This window comes from Budorcas taxicolor, chromosome 1 (assembly GCF_023091745.1).
Source record: "Budorcas taxicolor isolate Tak-1 chromosome 1, Takin1.1, whole genome shotgun sequence".
NCBI classification, from domain to species: domain Eukaryota; kingdom Metazoa; phylum Chordata; class Mammalia; order Artiodactyla; family Bovidae; genus Budorcas; species Budorcas taxicolor.
Window position 1 is genome coordinate 145,868,416 of NC_068910.1, and position 19,424 is coordinate 145,887,839.

General features: G+C 40.5%; 1 protein-coding gene across 2 annotated transcripts in view; it reads left to right on the forward strand.

Annotated features, from left to right (window-relative positions):
- The window catches only part of IGF2BP2 (insulin like growth factor 2 mRNA binding protein 2), a 162,050-nt gene that overhangs the window by 23,034 nt on the left and 119,592 nt on the right, over positions 1-19,424 (forward strand). The window contains exon 1 of one of the 2 annotated variants that reach the window (XM_052636460.1): positions 10,566-10,636. The exons of the other annotated variant lie outside the window; for it this stretch is intronic. Coding sequence (XP_052492420.1) covers positions 10,596-10,636 — 41 coding nt within the window. The 5' untranslated portion in view covers positions 10,566-10,595. Of the gene's footprint in view, positions 1-10,565; positions 10,637-19,424 lie in introns of those variants that run through there. 2 annotated transcript variants of the gene reach the window in all.

A 19,424-nucleotide genomic window follows, 5' to 3' on the forward strand; every position in this document is an offset into this window, starting at 1 on the left:
TTTGCTTTCTCAGGGTTTTATTGAGCAGGTAGTCCCCACTTTTCATGGCATGGCATTAGTAAAAACTCCCTCATTCAAGCAGTTGTTTTAAAGCCAGTGGTGTTTTCCCACAGGAACAATGTCATATTTGGGTGTTAACTTCCTGATTAAAGCCCTGGCATAAATAAATCATAGATGGGACCAATAATGTGTCATAAAATCAACAATACAATAATTATAAGCCTCTATGGTCATTTAAAATAATAAAATTATGCTCCAAGTCCAATAAAATCAGCATCAGTACACAACTTAGCATCACCCCTGGGATCTTGGTGCTACAGAAAAATGCATAGGAATGTAAGACTTGCATTTTCCTGACTATTATGTAGTAAATATGAACACTGTTTGTGTGCGCATTTAGAATTTAGGGAGGAAAGATTTGGATAACTTGCCTCTAAAGATGTCCCAGGAAGTCTTGAATGGATGCCTTTTCCTCCAGTAGCCTTCCCTGGAGTCAGCAGTGTGTGCTGCTGCTGCAGATAGTGAGAACCTGAATGTTTCTATCCCCAAAAAGCATTTTTTCATGAAAGGACTGATTCAGGATTTCTCCTCTTGACCTCAGTTCCCTCACAGTTCTGCTGTTAGCAGAAGTGTGGGGAAGAGAGTAAGTGATGTGATCAGTACACTCCACATTTGACCAAAAAGCTGCAAATTCATTGTTCAGTCATTAGGGCCTGCTTTTTAAGAGAGGCACTTCAGATGTTCTCTTTGGGTTGGCCGGTTGGCACAGGTTTGTGAGAGTCTGGGCAGACGTTTGGTGGAAAATAGTACTGAACTTGGTGCCAGAAGTCCCAGTCCAACCTGGCTGGCTCCTTGTTGCCCCTGTGGCTCTCAACAGGGTACTTGGCTGAGCTGCCATCTCCTTTTCCTGCATTGTGACATGAACACACCTAACTCACAGTATTGGAAGGATTGAATAGGTTAATATAGTAATTGTACCCAGTAAGCTTTCCATGAAAGTTATTTTAAGTAGTTGAAACATTGATGAAACAGCCATGAGGAATCCTATCTGCATCTTGCCTTCTTGCCACTGGAATAGAAAGCCTGCTTCATGGTGAATGCTCAAGCAGATCGTTCTGGGAGTCTGGGGAAAGTGGTGGCGGAATACATTTCTCACTCTGCAAGTCTTTCCCAGGGAAAGAAGAAGTTTGCAGTCTGGGTCATTAGGCAAGAACCAAGAATGGATGGGATTTGAAGCATGTTGTTGGTGTCCTACCTGCAGCCGCGTCTACATTTTGACTCAGAATATATTTAATGCATTGTGAATTAGGGATATCTTGGTAATGGTAGGTTGCTCAGTAACTGAACTGTTGTTTTGACCAAACTATTGTAGCAAACATTTCTTGACAGGTGTGCCCTATTGATACTGAACTTGGTATGTGTTGATAGTTTTATATCAACTACTATAAAATAACTGCAGGTTCACAGTGACTCAAATTAAGTCACATTGACGCACGTTATACACATACTGTACTCTAGAAATTCTAAGGCAGTTATCAAATAAATGTACTACTAGAGAAAATTATTGCCTATTATATTAAATTAAATCTCTCCTTTTTTTTTTTTTGTAGCTCTGAATTGTTTTACTCACTGCCCTTGAAACTCTTGTCTCAAAAATACACTAAGTTCTGAACTCGAAACAGTTCTTTAAGCTCTAATACACTTAGGAATTCAAAGCAAACTGAAGGAAAACTTAAAAATGATTAAGAAATATGGTAATCCTCTAAGTAAGTTTTTCCATGGATTCATCACAGGATCCATAGGCCTTGGGGATTATCTAGACCACTCTTTCCTTTGTGGAAATTCATGCTCAGAAAGGTCTAAAATGTTACATTGGACATTCTCCTCACTATCATTGCTGTGCTTTTTCCCCTAGCTCACATAACCTCCAAAAGTTTTCTCATAAATTTTTTTTTTAAGTAAAGCTAAGTTCAGGAACAAAATATTCAATAATTTTTCATTTTCTTAAAGAAATTCACCAACCAAGATGATTTAGTCTCTATTTGGTCTCCTTTGAGAGAGACCACATTTCAAAATAGCACCGATGTGCCGTATGATCCGGCATTTCACTACTGGGTATATGCTCCAAATAAGTGAAATCAGGGATTTGAACAGAGATTTATACTCACGCTCATAACAGCATTAAATATTCACAAATGTCAAGAGCTGGAAGCCACTCAGGTCTCCATTGACAGATGAAAAGATAAAATGTGCATCTGTATGTACAATGTATTGCTATATAATGGAATATTATTCAGCCTTAAAAAGGAAAGAAGTCCTGACATATACTACAACATGAATGAATGAAGATATACTGAGTGAAGGAAGCCAACCCTGAAGGACAAATACTGTATGATTCCACTTATGTGAGGCACCTAGAGTAGTCAGATTCATAGAGACAGAAAATAGAACGGTAGTTTCCATAGGCTGAGGAATTACTGTTTAATGGATATAGAGTTTCAGTTTGGGAAAATGGGAAGTTCTGGAGATGGATGGTGATGATGGTGGGTACACAGCAATGTGATTGTATTACAGTTGTAATATTGCTGAATTGTATCATTTAAAAATGGTTAAAATGGTAAGTTTTATGTTATGGATATTTTATCACAATAAAAAATGGGCTGGGAAAAAAAAAGGAGGTGACTTCTAAACAAAGTCAAGCCTTTGAAAAGCTTTAAAAACAAGCAGACATTGATAGGAAGGGAACTCTGGCTATTCACTGATACCTGAATGAGATGAGTCTGGTGGGAGGAACGCTGATCTGGGTTCTGTCTAGTTCTCTGTCTGTTGTTACTCAGCTCTGTGACCTTCTCATCTGGCCATTAGTTTTCTCATTAGTAAAGTGAGGCTGTAGGCTGGTCCATCTCCAGCCTTCTTGCCTGCTCTGGAATTCTGTGAGTGCTCAGGTCCTTAGCAAAGAAATGCTTGTTTAGGAACAATTGCTTATGAAGATAAGGAGCCTGGTACACCTGCAGTATGAGGGCAGACCAGTTCTCCAGAGCTCGTTCTGGCCAACCCTTGTCTTAGGCATGTTTGAAAATACAGTAAACATTTTAATCGGTCCATTTTGCCTCAGTGTTCTATAATCAGGACCAGAACTCCACAGACTGTCAGATTCCAGAGCTATATCTTGGGGTCCTGTACTTGCTTTGACATCAGCCCCGAGTTTAGGGCTGTTTCTCTTTTGACTAAGCACTTGTGGCATCAGAAATCAATTTCTTCACCACTGCCTTCAAGATGGGGGCCATTCCTTCCAATCTGTCTTTATTTTCAGTAATCTGTGGAAAAGGTTCTCTCCTACTTGAGTGTCCATTGATGTATGACTGGGTAAACAACATGTGGTATATCCATACAGTGGAATATTATTTAGCCTTAAAAAAGAAGGAAATTCTGAAACGTGCTACAACATGGATGAGCTTTAAAGACATTATGTGACTGAAATAAGCCAGTCACGAAAGGACAAATGTTGTGTGATTCCACTTACATGAGGCACTTAGAGCAGTCAGATTTGTACACACAGAAGGTAGAATGGTATTGGTCAGAGGCTGAGTTGTTTCTTTTTGGCTTTGGAGTATATAGTTTGGTACCAAGTTAATCTTCCCTCTTAGGTTTTGCATAGACTGGAGCTTTGCTTTTATTAAGCACACACAGACTAAATGATGGGCTGAAACTTACCTTTAACACTCTCTGAGTGCCGTGTGTGCGCAGCTCATGGATGTGTTGAGTGAGCGGAGGTGTAGATAGCCTGGCATGAAAAATAGAGGTGATGGACTGGGCTACTTGCTTATGTGAATTATTGTTCATCTTTCCACAGTGTGGTGGAGCAAGTGATGGCAACTTTATTCCTCAGAAGAGGAGACTGGGCTTCAGGGAGATTGTCACTCTCCCCCAAGGCCACCAGCAAGAAACCTTAGATCTGAACTTAGATCTGACTGTAAAGCCTATAGACTTTCTGCTGTACCATACTTCTTAATACAGGAGGGCATATAACTGTGCTATTTAGTAACTTAGGCAGAAAGATTATCTCCAGCTCAAGAAGGCAGTAGTAGAACCACTCGCTGGCGCTGTTTGTAATTTTCCTCTCTGTAAAGCTGAGATCTGAACAGTTTTGTGATGTTTGAGCCATGTTTGTGATAACCATTACAAAGGGTAGAGTAATTCCTCAGTGGCTTTATGTGTTAGAACAGTAGAGTATTCTAGCTGGGATAGAGGAGGAAGAGCGATAGGCTGGTTGTAAGACGGTCTTAGGTGGTTCAGGAACTATCACAAGAGTCTAATACTACTATTAGGTCGATACAGAAGTAATTGTGGTTTCAGATCGTGAATTTTAAATCATATAACGAGACTCAAAACACATCTTTTTAAGAAAAATAGGAAACATTGCAAGCAACACATTTTTTCCAACAAGAAATGTTTATTTATTCCCGTAACATAAAAATCTCTTCTTCAGGATTCAGTGAACTCTTGGAAAGCATTTTCTGCCTCCTGCTGGTTGTGGAAGGAGCTATTTGCTGTTTTCTCTGCAAAAAGTTGTCAAGATGCTTGAAGGAGTGATAGTCAGTTGGTGAGAGGTCAGGTTGAGTATGGCAGATGAGGCACAACTTCATAGCTCAATTTGTTTAGCTTTCGAAGCGTTGGTTGTGTGCTATGTGATTGGGTGTTGCTGTGGAGAAGAGGTAGGCCCTTTCTGTTGACCAGTACCAGCTTCAGGCACTGCAGGTTTCAGTGCATCTCCTTTATTTGCTGAGTGTACTTCTCAGATGCGATGATTTCGCCAGATTGAGAAAGATGTAGTGGACCAGACAGGCAGCAGACCACCAAACGGTGACCATGCCCTTTTTGGGATGCACTTTTGCCTTTAGGAAGTGCTTTGGCGCTTCTTCTAGGTCTAACCACTGAGCTGGCCATCACCAGTTGTATAAAACGCACTTTTTGTCACATGTCACAATCCAATTGAGAAATGGTTCATTGTTGTTATGTAGAATAAGAGAAGACACTTCAAAACAATTTTTTTTTTTTGATTAGAGGTAAGCTTATGAGGCATTTACTTATCGAGCCTTTTCACCTTTCCAATTTTCCTCAAATGCTGAATGATGCTAGAATGGTCGATGTTAAGTTCTTCAGCAGCTTCTTGTATAGTTGAAAGAGGATCAGCTTTGATAATTGCTCTCAGTTGGTCTTTGTCAACATCCAGTAGTCAGCTACTATGCTGAAGCTCCAATGCTTTGGCCACTTGATGTGAAGAACTGACTCATTGGAGAAGACCCTGATGCTGGGAAGGATTGAAGGCAGGAGGAGAAGGGGACAGCAAAGGATGAGATGGTGGATGGCATCACTGACTCGATGGACATGAGTTTGAGCAAGCTCTGGGAGTTGGTGATGGACAGGGAAGCCTGGTGTACTGCAGTCCCTGGGGTCGCAAAGAGTCAGACACAACTGAGTGACTGAACTGACTGATGCTCCTTGTCTTCAAGGCTCTCGTCTCCTTTGCAAAACTTCCTGAACCACTAATGCACTGTACGTTCATTAGCAATTCCTGGGCCAAATGCGTTGTTGATGTTGCGAGTTGTCACCTCTGCTTTATGACTCATTTTGAACTCAAGAATATCACTAGAATTTGCTTTTTGTCTAGCATCATTTCTTTGTTGTTACTGTTCAGTTGCTAAGTCGTGTCTGACTCTTTATGACCCCTTGGACTGCAGCACGCCAGGCTTCCCTGTCCTTCACTATCTCCTAGTTTGCTCAAACTCATGTCCATTGAGTCAGTCCAACTAGACAGATGCCATCCAACTATCTCATCCTCTGTTGACCCCTTCTCCTCCTGCCCTCAATTTTTCCCAGTGTCAGGGTCTTTTGCAGTGAGTTGGCTCTTTGCATCAAGTAGCCAAAAGTATTGGAGCTTCAGCTTCAGCATCAGTACTTCCAATGAATATTCAGGGTTAATTTCCTTTAGGAATGACTGGTTTGATCTCCTTGCTATCCAAGGGACTCTCAGGAGTCTTCTCCATGTTTGAAAGCATCAGTTCCTCAGTGCTCAGCCTTCTTTATGGTCCAGCTCTCACATCCATACATGACTGCTGGAAAAACCATAGTTTTGACTAGACAGACCTTTGTCAGCAAAGTGATGTCTCTGTTTTTTAATACACTGTCTAGGTTTGTGGTAGCTTTTCTTCCCAGGAACAAGTGTCTTTTAATTTCATGGCTACAGTCACCATTCACAGTGATTTTGGAGCCCAAGAAAATAAAGTCTGTCACTGTTTTCTTTTTTTTGGAGGGGGGGGAATAATTTCTATAGTCTAAAGTAAATATAAACAGCAAGTAATAAGTCAGCAAAAAAGCATAAAGTGAGAAATGCACATTAAAATGATGTATAACATAACCACGTTTATTTAAGAATGTATTCCAGTGAAAAAGGGAGAGTGTTAGTCACTCAGTTGTGTCTTACTCTCTGCAACCCCATGGACTGTTGTATTCCAATATCAGATGGCAAAGGTCAACAATGTGAAACCGCAGTTACTTTTGCACCAACCTAATAGTTCTGTTGGGAAATTAGAGATACCAAGGGAACATTTCATGCAAAGATGGGAACAATAAAGGACAGAAATGGTATGGACCTCACAGAAGAAGAAGATATTAAGGAAAGGTGGCAGAGAACTATACACAGAAGAACTGTGCAAAAAAGATCTTCACAACCCAGATAACCTTGATCGTGTGCTCACTCACCTAGAGCCAGATATCCTGGAGTGTGAAGTCAAGCGGGCCTTAGGAAGCGTCAAAGCTAGTGGAGGTGATGGAATTCCAGTTGAGCTATTTCAAACCCTAAAAGATGATGCTGTGAAGTGCTGCACTCAATATGCCAGCAAATTTGGAAGACTCAGCAGTGGCCACAGGACTGGAAAAGGTCAGTTTTCATTCCAATCCCAAAGAAAGGCAATGCCAAAGAATGTTCAAACTACCGCACAATTGCACTCATCTCACATGCTAGTAAAGTAATGCTCAAAAAAAGCCAGGCTTCAACAGTACATGAACCATGAACTTCCAGATGTTCAAGCTGGTTTTAGAAAAGGCAGAGGAGCCAGAGATCAAATTGCCAACGTCCGTTGGATCATCGAAAAGGCAAGAGAGTTCCAGAAAAACATCTGTTTCTGCTTTATTGACTATGCCAAAGCCTTTGACTGTGTGGATCACAGTAAACTGTGGAAAATTCTGAAAGAGATGGGAATACCAGACCACCTTACCTGCCTCTTGAGAAATCTGTATGCAGGTCAGGAAGCAACAGTTAGAACTGGACATGGTTCCAAATAGGAAAAGGAGTATGTCAAGGCTGTATATTGTTACCCTGCTTATTTAACTTCTATGCAGAGTACATCATGAGAAACACTGGGCTGGAAGAAGCACAAGCTGGAATCAAGATTGCCGGGAGAAATCTCAATAGCCTCAGATATGCAGATGACACCACCCTTATGGCAGAAAGTGAAGAGAAACAGAAAAGCCTCTTGATGGAAATGAAAGAGGAGAGTGAAAAAGTTGGCTTAAAGCTCAACATTCAGAAAACAAAGATCATGGCATCTGGTCCCATCACTTCATGGGAAATGGATGGGGAAACAGTGGAAACAGTGTCAGATTTTATTTTGGGGGGCTCCAAAATCACTGCAGATGGTGACTGCAGCCATGAAATTAAAAGACGCTTACTCCTTGGAAGGAAAGTTATGATCAACCTAGATAGCATATTCAAAAGCAGAGACATTACTTTGCCAACAAAGGTCCGTCTAGTCAAGGCTATGGTTTTTCCTGTGGTCATGTATGGATGTGAGAGTTGGACTGTGAAGAAAGCTGAGTGCCGAAGAATTGATGCTTTTGAACTGTGGTGTTGGAGAAGACTCTTGAGAGTCCCTTGGACTGCAAGGAGATCCAACCAGTCCATTCTAAAGGAGATCAGCCCTAGGTGTTCATTGGAAGGACTGATACTGATGCTGAAACTCCAATACTTTGGCCACCTCATGCGAAGAGTTGACTCATTGGAAAAGACCCTGATGCTGGGAGGGATTGGGGGCAGGAGGAGAAGGGGACGACAGAGGATGAGATGGCTGGATGGCATCACGGACTCGATGGACGTGAGTCTGAGTGAACTCCTGGGGTTGGTGATGGACAAGGAGGCCTGGCGTGCTGTGATTCATGGGGTCGCAGAGTCGGACACGACTGAGCGACTGAGGTGAACTGAAACCAATAAAGTGATAATCTGCTTTTTAACAGGATTTGTAATAATTTATGAGTGATTTTGTCCATGTGATCATTCATTCACACAGATGGTAATAAAAGTGATAAATTTAGTAGGTGGAATTCAGTGTGAAAAAGTTCGCCTGGGTATAGTGAGATTCAGAATTAAAGCTGTAGCCATTCCCATCTTTAGACACACAGATGAGCAATATTATTTATACATATATAGGAATATTACCACCTCCCCCATCTTTCCTTCTTTCATTTTCCCCTTTTAGAAAAACTCATTGTTAAAGCTGCCCTTTATTCCTTCTCTTTCCCTGCACCTCTGCCTGAGCAAAGCTCTAGTGGGAGGAAAGGAGAAGAATTAGGAACGTGGAACTTGTTCCTGGAACTATAGTATCCCTGTTGAAATATATCATTCTATAGAAATGATGTTATGGGAAAAGGTTGTGTGATACTGTATGCTTTTAGGGCTTACATTGTAATGGCTAGTTAGGATACTTAAAAGATCACGTCAGTTTCTCATGGTATTTTCTCCCTTCTTCCCACCTTGACAGTGTCACTAAAGGTGAACCTCCTCGTAAGCTGATAGGTCCTGTGAAAGTTGGGCCTTTCCGTGATGTCAGCTCACTCAGACATGCATTGGCTCAGTTCTTTATCTGTGTGTCAGCAGTTACTAGTCCAGTGCCTGGCACAGAGGATCTGCCGCTCAGTACTTGATGAATTAGGTTGAATTTAGGAGAGAAACTTTTACATTCTGTTTTCATCTTTGTCAGTTGCTTAACAACTTTCTTATATTGAGCTGTTTATTAGCACTGAATTTACTTACTGATCCCTTTATTTACTTATTCACTAAACATGTGTTGACCACCTGCTATATGCCAGGTGCTACCAGAGCAGTGGACCACTGCAGTTTCACGGCTTATAATCTGACCATTGGCTTAGAGTTTATAATCTGACCATTGTCAGAAGGCCACTTCACTAGGTCTAATGGGACTGTTTTCTGTAAACTGCTGCTCTTCTAGCAATATGTAGACTGACTTTGGAATAGCGTATGTTTCTGGTGGCAAAATCTCTTTTCTTACACTGAATATCAGTGATGAAAAAGTCAGTTTTTACAATTATTCAGAATTGTTCTTAAACTAGTGAAAAACATGATGTGGGCAGTTTGCTTTTACATAGTCTTTGATTAGAGAGTGATTCTTAGTTACCTTCTATTAAACTCTTAAAGTAGTAATCTGAGATACTAAAAAAAACCTTTTCTGAATATTCTACTAATAAATTATTTCTCAGTTTTCTATTAGGGTGACAGATCGCTTTTCCTTGTGCCTGGTGATTAATTTAGTTGCATATTGTTTTTGTTCATAGCTCCCCAATCTTAGGTAAAATTGAGAGTATTTACTGGTGAGTAATTTCATCTAGTTTCACATGGGGACAAAAAGTTGTGAGAAGGAAAGGTATGGAAAATGATTATACTATAAAATCAGCAAAATAAAGGGTGATTGGGCTGGTGGCTGGGTTGGAAGAAAATGAAACTTTTCTTGTCATTCTCTTTGTGGTGCAAGATTTCTTTCCACAGATTATATAATTTACATGAGCTATTTGGAGGGATTATGTTCTTAACAGTTCCCTGAAAGCTCTTTATTATGTATAGCCTGAAGCCTTTTTTCACACTTGTTTCTGGATGCTCTATAAAATGTAAAGGGGCTCTCAAGATAAAAATAATTCTGTTTGAGGATTTTTGGGTTACTCATTTCTGTCTAAAAACAAAAATACTTACAGTACATTATGTCAGATCTGCCTGTTTAAGAGATTTGTGCACACCTGGTAAGCAAAGAGGTTTAACCTAGTTTCTCAGCTGAAAACTCCAGGTGGAGGAAGGATGAGGAACAGCTCAGGGTGGCCAAGGAGCTGGTTACCTTTAGCCTACTTTCTCTGGGATGACGCACTTGGTCCTTCCAGGTCAGGCAGCCTCCTCAGCCTGTGCGTTAAGATTCCTGGTTGCAGGTAACAGAAACTTGCTTAAGCTAGACGAAGAGAAGTGTTTTGCCTGCTTAACCACAGTGCAGGATGAGCTGGATAAAGTGGGTTTTAAGGACCCGGAGAACCAGGGACTTGAACACCGCTGAGTATCTGGCTCCTGCATGCTTTCTCTCTGCCTTTTGTCCCTTTCTTTAATGTCGGCTTCATCTTTTTCTTACTGCAGACGGGCTTCCTCTGCATGGAAGGAGGCACCCTGGTCAAGGCCAGTCTGTAGATGTCTTTACAGCCTAGGATTGGGAAGAAACAGAATCCCTTTCCCCCAGGGAAGATTTCTGATTGTCCTGACATAGATTATGTGTCCGGGACAGCTCAGCCAGCCAAGAGGACAAACAAGGTAGGCTTGTGTCACTTGCCCAGGGAGGTCGCGCAGACACTGGCGTGAGAGAATTGTTACAAACAGGCAGCCATAGCAGTGTTTTGCTTTTTCAGTTCGTGTGGGACTCAGTTTCAACAACTGGGAAAATTCTTTCCATAATTCATTGAAAATCTTTTAAAGTCTTTCTTCTGTTGTTTTTGTCCAGTTCTAGACTTTATACCCAAATGAACTTAAAGTTTCTCTTCCATTTTATTCTGTGTTTTCACAGATTAGCACTGTGTGCTATAGTGTGTTCTCAAGAATTATGGTTGACTGACTAAATGAATACCGACAATATATGTATATCGAGGCATGGAATCATAAAACGTGAGCACTGAAAGGGATTCTCGATTCCATCTGCCTTCTGTTGTTTCATGTACATCGTGAGGTCTCCTAAATGCAAAGGACCCAGACGTAAGGAAGTGTGAGCATTTCTTTGAATTTGTAGGTATTGCGCCCAGTCTCAGGAACTGAGGATGGTGGCGTGAAGCAGAGAGAGGAGGAAAATCCCCTCATGAACTTTATACTTATAATTTAAGGGAAAATCTAGGCAGGCTAACTAGAGCAACAAATTTCTTTTAGTTTTGAATAAAATCATATCACTTCAGAGCTTTTAAGAATGGACTGAATCATGAATGGATCTAAAGCGCTGATTGTCAGATATGTATTTTAGGAGAACTGTTTAAGAAACAAAAAGTATTAGTAAATGATGTTTGTTTAGCAGATAAAACCTTTTGAAATATGGCATCTGTTGGAGAGAATAAATAAAAGGAGTACTTGATGGTGAGAATGACTAAGAGCTCAGTCTTTTAAACTGACAGGCAAGGATTCAAACCTCAGCACTCCAGTTGCCAGCTTTGTAACTTGGGCAAGTTGTCAGAGCTCTTTTAGCCTCATATTTGTTAGCTATAAAATGAAGATATCTACTTTATATGGTTTTAGGGTGAGTGTTACATGAAAGTTAAACTTTTTAAGAAAAATTACCGGTTTTTTTTTTTATTGTGGTAAAATAAACACAATGTAAAATTTATTCTCTTAACCATTTTTAAGTGTACAATTCAGTGGTATTAAATACATCCATAGTATTGTGCAACCAATCATCACCATCCATCTCCAGAACTCTTTTCATCTTGCAAAACTGAAACTCTATACCCATTAACAATAACTCCCCAGTTCCCTCTCCTTCTAGCTCCTGGCAGCCACCATACTACAAACAGTTACTTTTTAATAAATGGTAGGATCTCAAAAAATGTTAGCTGTTATCCCTGTACATCAGGAGTCAGCAACTCTAGCCCACAGGCCAGATTTGGCCGGTAGCCTGTTTTGGTAGGGTCCTTGAATTAAGGAAGGTTTTTATATTTCTAAAGGGTTATAAAATCAAATCAAACAAAAACAAAATGAAGAAGAATATGCCACAAAGACAGTATTTAGCCCCCCAAAACTAAAATACATATTTACAATCTGATCCTAATAGAATAAGTTTTTTGACCCCTGTTTTAGATCCCATATCCTTTTTTTAAAATCATGGAGTCCTTCAGTAGTTTCATTTTAAAATGTGTGTGTGTGTGTACATACCCTTTCACATATCTTATGGGGGGTATATAAACATCTACCCTAGATCAGGAATTCTGAATTGGGCTATGTTGCTCCTAATTGGGGTGATATTGGTCTTTGGAGGGTGAGAAATCTTAGATACTGCATATCTTGCAGCTTTTCAAAGAACCACAATATATAAACAGATGTATAGTGTATCTCTAACATTAACATTTCTTGGGGGCGGGAAGGCAGGGAGGAGCAGTGAGAACAAATGTCAACACAGTTAGGCTCATTAAAGGAACAGTAATGAAAAAAGGTTTGTGAAGCACTGCCTGAGACTAAATTCTGGAAGACGGGACATATGGCTTACTGGCCTCTGAGTATTCTAGTGTTTAGCCGAGGATCTAGAACATTTTCTTCAATCCGTTAAACTTGTTACAGCATAGTTGAATGAATGAAACTTCTGATCCAGTTCAGTGACCCATTCGGTCCAGAAGTTGCATTCACAGCAAACCCTACAGCACTGGAAATCAAAAAGAAAACTCTTTTTAACCTCTAAGAAGTTTGTCAAATGATTAATCTCTCATAGCAGACAGATGCTTCTTGTGTATTAGACTAAAATTCTTATTTTTTCTTAATGTTTGTTATTGACACAATAAAATGAATGTAGGTGTTGCAGTGTAAAGACCTCTAATCCCCATCTCCATGGGGATGGGCTCCTTACCATTAAGCCAGCTCTAAATTGGAAAGAAAGCACAGATACATCATTATATTACCTGAAAAATAAAGTTGGATTTATAGTATACAGATTTTGACAACAGCCACTGAAATTCAGACTTAAGTCATCCTGATTTTACCTCACAGGCAAGGGCTGCGACTTACGTATCCTGTGTCTCCAGTGCCTGGCATGTGATGGGGTGGTTAGTGACTGTGTTTCTGGTGCTGGCTTTACCACTGCTATTTCTGCACATGCCTCATTTTTTTCTGTTAGTTTTCCTCATCCCAGCTGTTCTCACTCACACACTCATTCCTGTAGATACAGTTCCCCATGTCCCACCTTGATCCCCAGTACCACTTTGTTTTTCTACCACTGTTGCAAGGTTTGATGATGATCGATAACAAGAGGCTGTTTATACAGCACTCAGTGTCCTGGACAGTCTTCACAACCTAGCCAGTACTGATGTAGTCATGCCCAGCCCTGTGGTTGACTTAGAGCATAGTGTGGTGGAGGATAATGAAAGAGGCAGTGCCAAGGATTCATGCCTTCTGCTGGGCTGGGAGCTGAAAGTGTCTGGGGAGAGGGAGCTTCCATTCCAGGCTAGACCCTGAAGAAGCAGTGTAGAGATCCAGCCGGCCAGTGTTCCTCAACAATGTTGGTTGTCTCTACCAACATTCCCCAGGGTAATGGGGTGGTAGCCACCAAAGTCATCTCTGTGAGCACAAAACTTGTCCCTTCTTGTATTTTTTTTTAAACATTTCTGTTTCTGGTGATGTGACCCCACTATATATGAGTTTGCTTTAGTATAAACATATCAAAAATGTTTTAAAACTTTACATGAAATTGACATTCCACAAGAATGAACTACATTCATCCTGTACCCTGAGCCCAGTACTCTGATTTGCTGGGATGACTTATATCATAGATGGAGAGCTGTTGCACAGACAGGTGTTAGCCACTTTGGCCAATCAGATCTTGAAAATTGAGATATTTCCGCATAAAGTGATGTAAACCAAGAACCAGGTGCAGAGGCAGTGGCCTGTGGTTATAGTGACAAAGTGACAGCCCTGGTTCATGTCCCTGAGTTTGTAATCAATGGCTAGCTTGGGCTCTCTGAGAACCTTCTGTCCTGCCCTCAAGGATGAGAACTCCACTTGCTGACGGTGGCAATCTCAGCGGCCCTGAGGCTTCCCACCACTGTAAGCCCTTCACCTCCACAGGGCTCCCTGTAGTCCTGGAAAAACCCATCACATTCTCCCTGCTGAGGCTGGGGTGGGATTAGGCCTTTCATGGCCTTCCCAGAGCAAAGGCATCAGTCTGTTTTCAGTAAGAATCCAAATGTTCTGAACCTATATATGTGAAGGGCACACTTAATTTTTATTGCTGTTCATGGAGCAAGAAGGTCCACTCTTAGTTTATTATAAGTATCTTGTGTATCTCAAATCTGAATCAAATGTATGATAACCTTTAACCTGATCATTGTCCTTTTATGCATAAACCTTCATAAATGGCCTAGTTTCACCATACATTTTAGTGGAATTAAATGTGAACTAAAAGTTATATAATTAATTACAATTACTAATTGAGTCAAGCCTGCCAGTTGATACCACAAGGCCCACAGCTGACAGGTGGTTAATTCCTACTGCATAACTTCTTCATATGTGTTCCTTAAGATAGAATTTAAAACAATAATCACAATAAGACTGGTGGCAGAAATCTCAGATGGGTGCTATTGGTGACCGAACTAGAAAGCCAGTGACCTCTACCTCCCAGCCTTCAGCCTGGGGTCCTGGGTCAACCTTTATGAAGGCTCCCTCTACAGAGTTTCTGCAACCCATGAGTCTTGCATTTTAACTTACTCTAGTCACTGTGTGGACACAGTTAGTCATGTAGCTATTTTCAGACAAGACCAGTGTAGCTGTGCCCATTAATTTACATTCTGAGCTCCCAGTGATGGAATAAAATTACTAGGAATAACCATTTTTTGATGACCACCTTGTAAGTGCCATGGTGGGGTGGAAAGCCCTTTTCAAGTGTTCTTTTTCAAAATTAGTGGGTGGTAATATAACTTTCTGTATAAATGAGTGTGACCTTTAAAAACATGGCACATTAGAGAAAGACATGATCAAAAGATTAATTCCAAGCAGAGACGAGATGGTCAGTAAAACCCCTTTTAGGGCTGTCCAGTGCAAACAAGTGGTGCCACTGGCCTAGTGGAGTGTCAGTGTGATAGAAAGAAGGGATAGTCAAACAGACCAATGTGGGAAGTTAGTTGTGATCCCAAGCAGGTCTTAAACGTCTTCAACTGGTTTTTACGTGTTCAAAAGAAAGTGGGTAGGGCTAGTAATTCTCTACGTAATTAAAAAGTTCCTGGCATGTGAAGTTCTTGGCACATACAGGGTGTTTTTAAAAGTCCTCTCTACTGGGGCAATCTCCCATTCTTCCCTCCGCAAAAGAAAAAAGAAGGACTTGTCTTTCTCTACTGAGTCAGGGTTTAAATTTAGCAAGTTCCCAAAGTCAGTATGTATATGTTTTAAATGGTTATGGGAAATATGCCTAATATTTGAAATGAGCTGTACTTGATTCATGTTTTTTAACAATATTTAAATTCTGCCTGATTCTGTTTTTTTTTTTTTTTAAGTACTTTTTAGGCAGTGAATTCATTTCTTAGTCATACCATGAGCCCCCAGGACCTTATCCCACAAACGGAGCTCTGGTTAGAGCCTTTCCATAGACCCTTTAATGCTTCAAACCCACTAACCTCATTTTGCACATTTCTCAAAAGTCAACATACACATGCATGCAGAAGCGCACACATACAATTTATGATCCAACTTTTGGGAACAATATTAAGACAAACAAAAATAAATTCTTAGAAAGTTGTGAGATACTTAAAATAGTTTGATTTTTAAATGGTTTAGGAGCTTTTCCCATCAGACTTCGTGCTCGATGCTATAAATAGAGGCATGCATGTGTGTCCAGAGTAGCTCCTCTCTAGCCACAGTGCTTAAGAGGATCAAGAAGTCAGTTGTATTATCTTGTTATCTAAAGTCCAGTATGAGCTTTTAACCTTGTTAACTTTACACTTAAAAAAAAAAAATTTAACTTCACAAAGCCAATTAGTCAGATTGCAACTATTTCCCATGAAAAGCTTTCAGGTATTTGGTCACTTTCCTTTATTAAGGAGGGGTTTCCCTAATAGCTCAGTCGGTAAAGAATTGCAGGAGATCCCAGTTCGATTCCTGGGTCAGGAAGATACCCTGGAGAAGGGATAGGCTACCCACTCCAGTATTCTTGGGTTTCCCTGGTGGCTCAGCTGGTAAAGAATCAGCCTGCAATGCGGGAGACCTGGGTTCAATCCCTGGGTTGGGAAGATTCCCTGGAAAAGGGAAAGGCTACCCCCTCCATGGAGAATTCCATAGACTGTATAGTATAGTCCATGGGGTCACAAAGAGTTGGACACGACCGAGCTACTTTCACTTTGTTAAGGATAGAGAACTGGATTTCCCCCTTTACCTTCTACTCTGTAACACTGTTTACACTCTCTTTAGGATTTTCCTCGTGGACTATGATAATCTTTAAAGATGGTGGGTGTATAGTATCTGTCTACTTTTATACTATTTTTTCCCCTTATAAATTAGAACAGATGGGTTTTTAAACTCAGAGTAGTTAGAATTCATCCTTTTTCTACTTCATGATGGGAATAGTATGGTAGTACATTTTTCAGTCTTATCTCCTTGGGCTTGTCAAGGCAAGATATTAGAAAAGAAACTCAAATAATCAGATATGAGATCCCCAAAGTGTACATATTGAATTCTAATATTTCTCAGGAGAATTTTCAATATGAAGTTATCTAAAAAACTGCCTAGAAGTGTACCTAAGTATCATATTTAAGGACGGTGACATGACAGATATGGTACAGTTGAAAGGACAGAGGGCTTGGAATCACCAAGTGGGAGCCAAGGCTCAGCTTTGCCTCCTACTAGCTAGAGGGTCCTTGGGCACATCACCCAACCTTTCCGAGCCTGTTTCTTGAGCTATAAGTTCAGGACAGTATGTGCTTTGCCTACTTCTTAGGATTTTTTTAAACCTGGTATTATTCATAGGCTTGTAAGTTATTCATTTAGCTGGTGTGCATCATTGTCTGTTGAACCAGGAACTTGGAATGTGCATCCATAGAAAGAATCACATATATAACTTTTTCTCAAATAGATCATAGACAAAGGAAGGAAATACAAAAATACAGAGAAAAATGAACATACCACTTTTGAAGACATTTTTGAATAGTGCAAACTAAGCTCAATACCAGCTGTATGCATGTATTGTAGAAAACAGAGAAAATGGCCCATGCAAACAAAACTCATTTCTAAAAACCTGCAGTTTGTCAGATGTCTTTATACTTTCTATCCATCTTTCTATACCCTACGTGACCGCATTTTCTCTACATAAACTCATTTGGTGTAAGAAATCACATAGCCACTTATAAAATATTTGTCCCACAAGTAGATAGTTACATGAATGCATTCTCTTTAAGAAAATAAGAAAATACATAAAATATTATAATCCTCCTTTAGCTTTCCGCCCCTCATCCCACTTCTCTTCATCTCTTTGCAGATGTAACCTCTGTTTCCTTTTGTTATCTGTCATTCCAGATTTTTTCTCTTCCTTTACATATGCATATATGTATCCAGAGAAAACACATAATGAAACATTTGTTTTTCTGTTGTTTTAAACAAATGTTGTTATGCTAAGTGGTATATTCTGCAACTTACTTTTTTCACTCAACATGACTAGGAGAATTTTTTGTGGTCTGGTTCATTCACGTGAACCTCTGCTGACTGTTCTGTACTGATTTGTTTGACCATTCACCTAGTAGGCAGTTAGGTTGTTTTCAATCCCCTCAAAATGCTGTGATAGAATTAACCATATGGGTGACTGTTCTCTAGTAAAGGTATTGAGAATTGGAATTACTAGGTTATAAATTCAGTTCAGTTCAGCTGCTCAGTCGTGTCCGACTGTTTGCGACCCCATGAATCGCAGCACGCCAGGCCTCCCTGTCCATCACCAACTCCCGGAGTTCACTCAAACTCATGTCCATCGAGTCGGTGGTGCCATCCAGCCATCTCATCCTCGGTTGTCCCCTTCTCCTCCTGCCCCCAATCCTTCCCAGCATCAGGGTCTTTTCCAATGAGTCAGCTCTTCTCATGACGTGGCCAAAGTATTGGAGTTTCAGCTTCAGCTCAGTCCTTCCAATGAACACCCAGAACTGATCTCTTTTAGGATGGGCTATACCTTTAAATTTGAGTAGTTAATGGCAAATTGCCCTCCCAAGTGAAATGGACACTATTTTTCATGGTTAGGTTTCTTGCCCAGCTCCTCTGAAGTCACTTAATTAAGAAAAGCTTTGCAGAGGACAGTTATGGTGGTCTAGAGTAGACCAGTGCTTCTTAAGCCATATTGTACAGATAACCTGGGGGTTTTATTAAAATGCAAACTATGACTCAGTAAATTTGAAATGTGGTCTGAGGTTCTGCATTTCTAACTAACTCTCAGATGATATTGGTGTTGCTGATCAGGGACCACACTCTGAGCAGCAGGAATCTAGAGGACAGATATCACTCTAGTATGTTTCCCCATATTGTCTGAAAGCTGCTGTTTGTAATGAATGTGTGTGTTCAGAATGCATATACCTGGGTATGTTTCTGGAGGAAGCAGTCTTTTGCCATCAGAATGTGAATTGTAGTCCCAGAAGGCTTGACTTAAAACTTATTTATGTACTGTTGGCCGTGCTGGGTCTTCGTTGTGGCACAGGCTTCTTTCTAGTTGCAGCAGCAGGGGCGCCTCTTCACTGCAGTGTGTGGGCTTTCCGTTGTGGTGGCTTCTTTTGTGCAGCATAGTCTCTAGGGCACACCTGCTTCTGTAGTTTCGGCACATGGGCTCTGTAGTTGGGGTGCACGGGCTTAGTTGCTCCATGGCCTGTGGCATTTTCCTGGATCAGGGATTGAAACTGTCTCCTGCATTGGCGGGTGGATTCTTCACCACTGAGCCACCAGGGACACCCAAGGCTTGACTTTTAAAGTTAAATCCTATGGCAGAATGTTGATGGTTGTAGCAACGGAGTGGTGCTGCACCCAGATTTATTGTACTATTTGCTCTCCTTTTCTGTAGAGCATTTTGCAGAAATGCCCATTATACAAATTCTGAAAGAGAACAAAATAAAGATTCTTTGAAATTTGAGCTGCTTCTAAACATTTTCATTTTAGTACATGCTGTTACACCTTTCCTAGATTTCCTTTGGTGAATCATTTGGAAGTATTTTATTTTAATCAGTGGTGTATTTTGACTTGTGTGAGTTTTAATTTTAATATATCAGAGTATTTTTAGAAGTTTAAAAATAGCTCCAAAAAGAGTTTTGTTCCATATCTGCCTACCTTAGCAGCTGCAGTCAACCCCCTGCCCTTAGCCTTTCCCATTCAGAGAGGATGCCACAAAATATGATAGAGATCGTGCTTA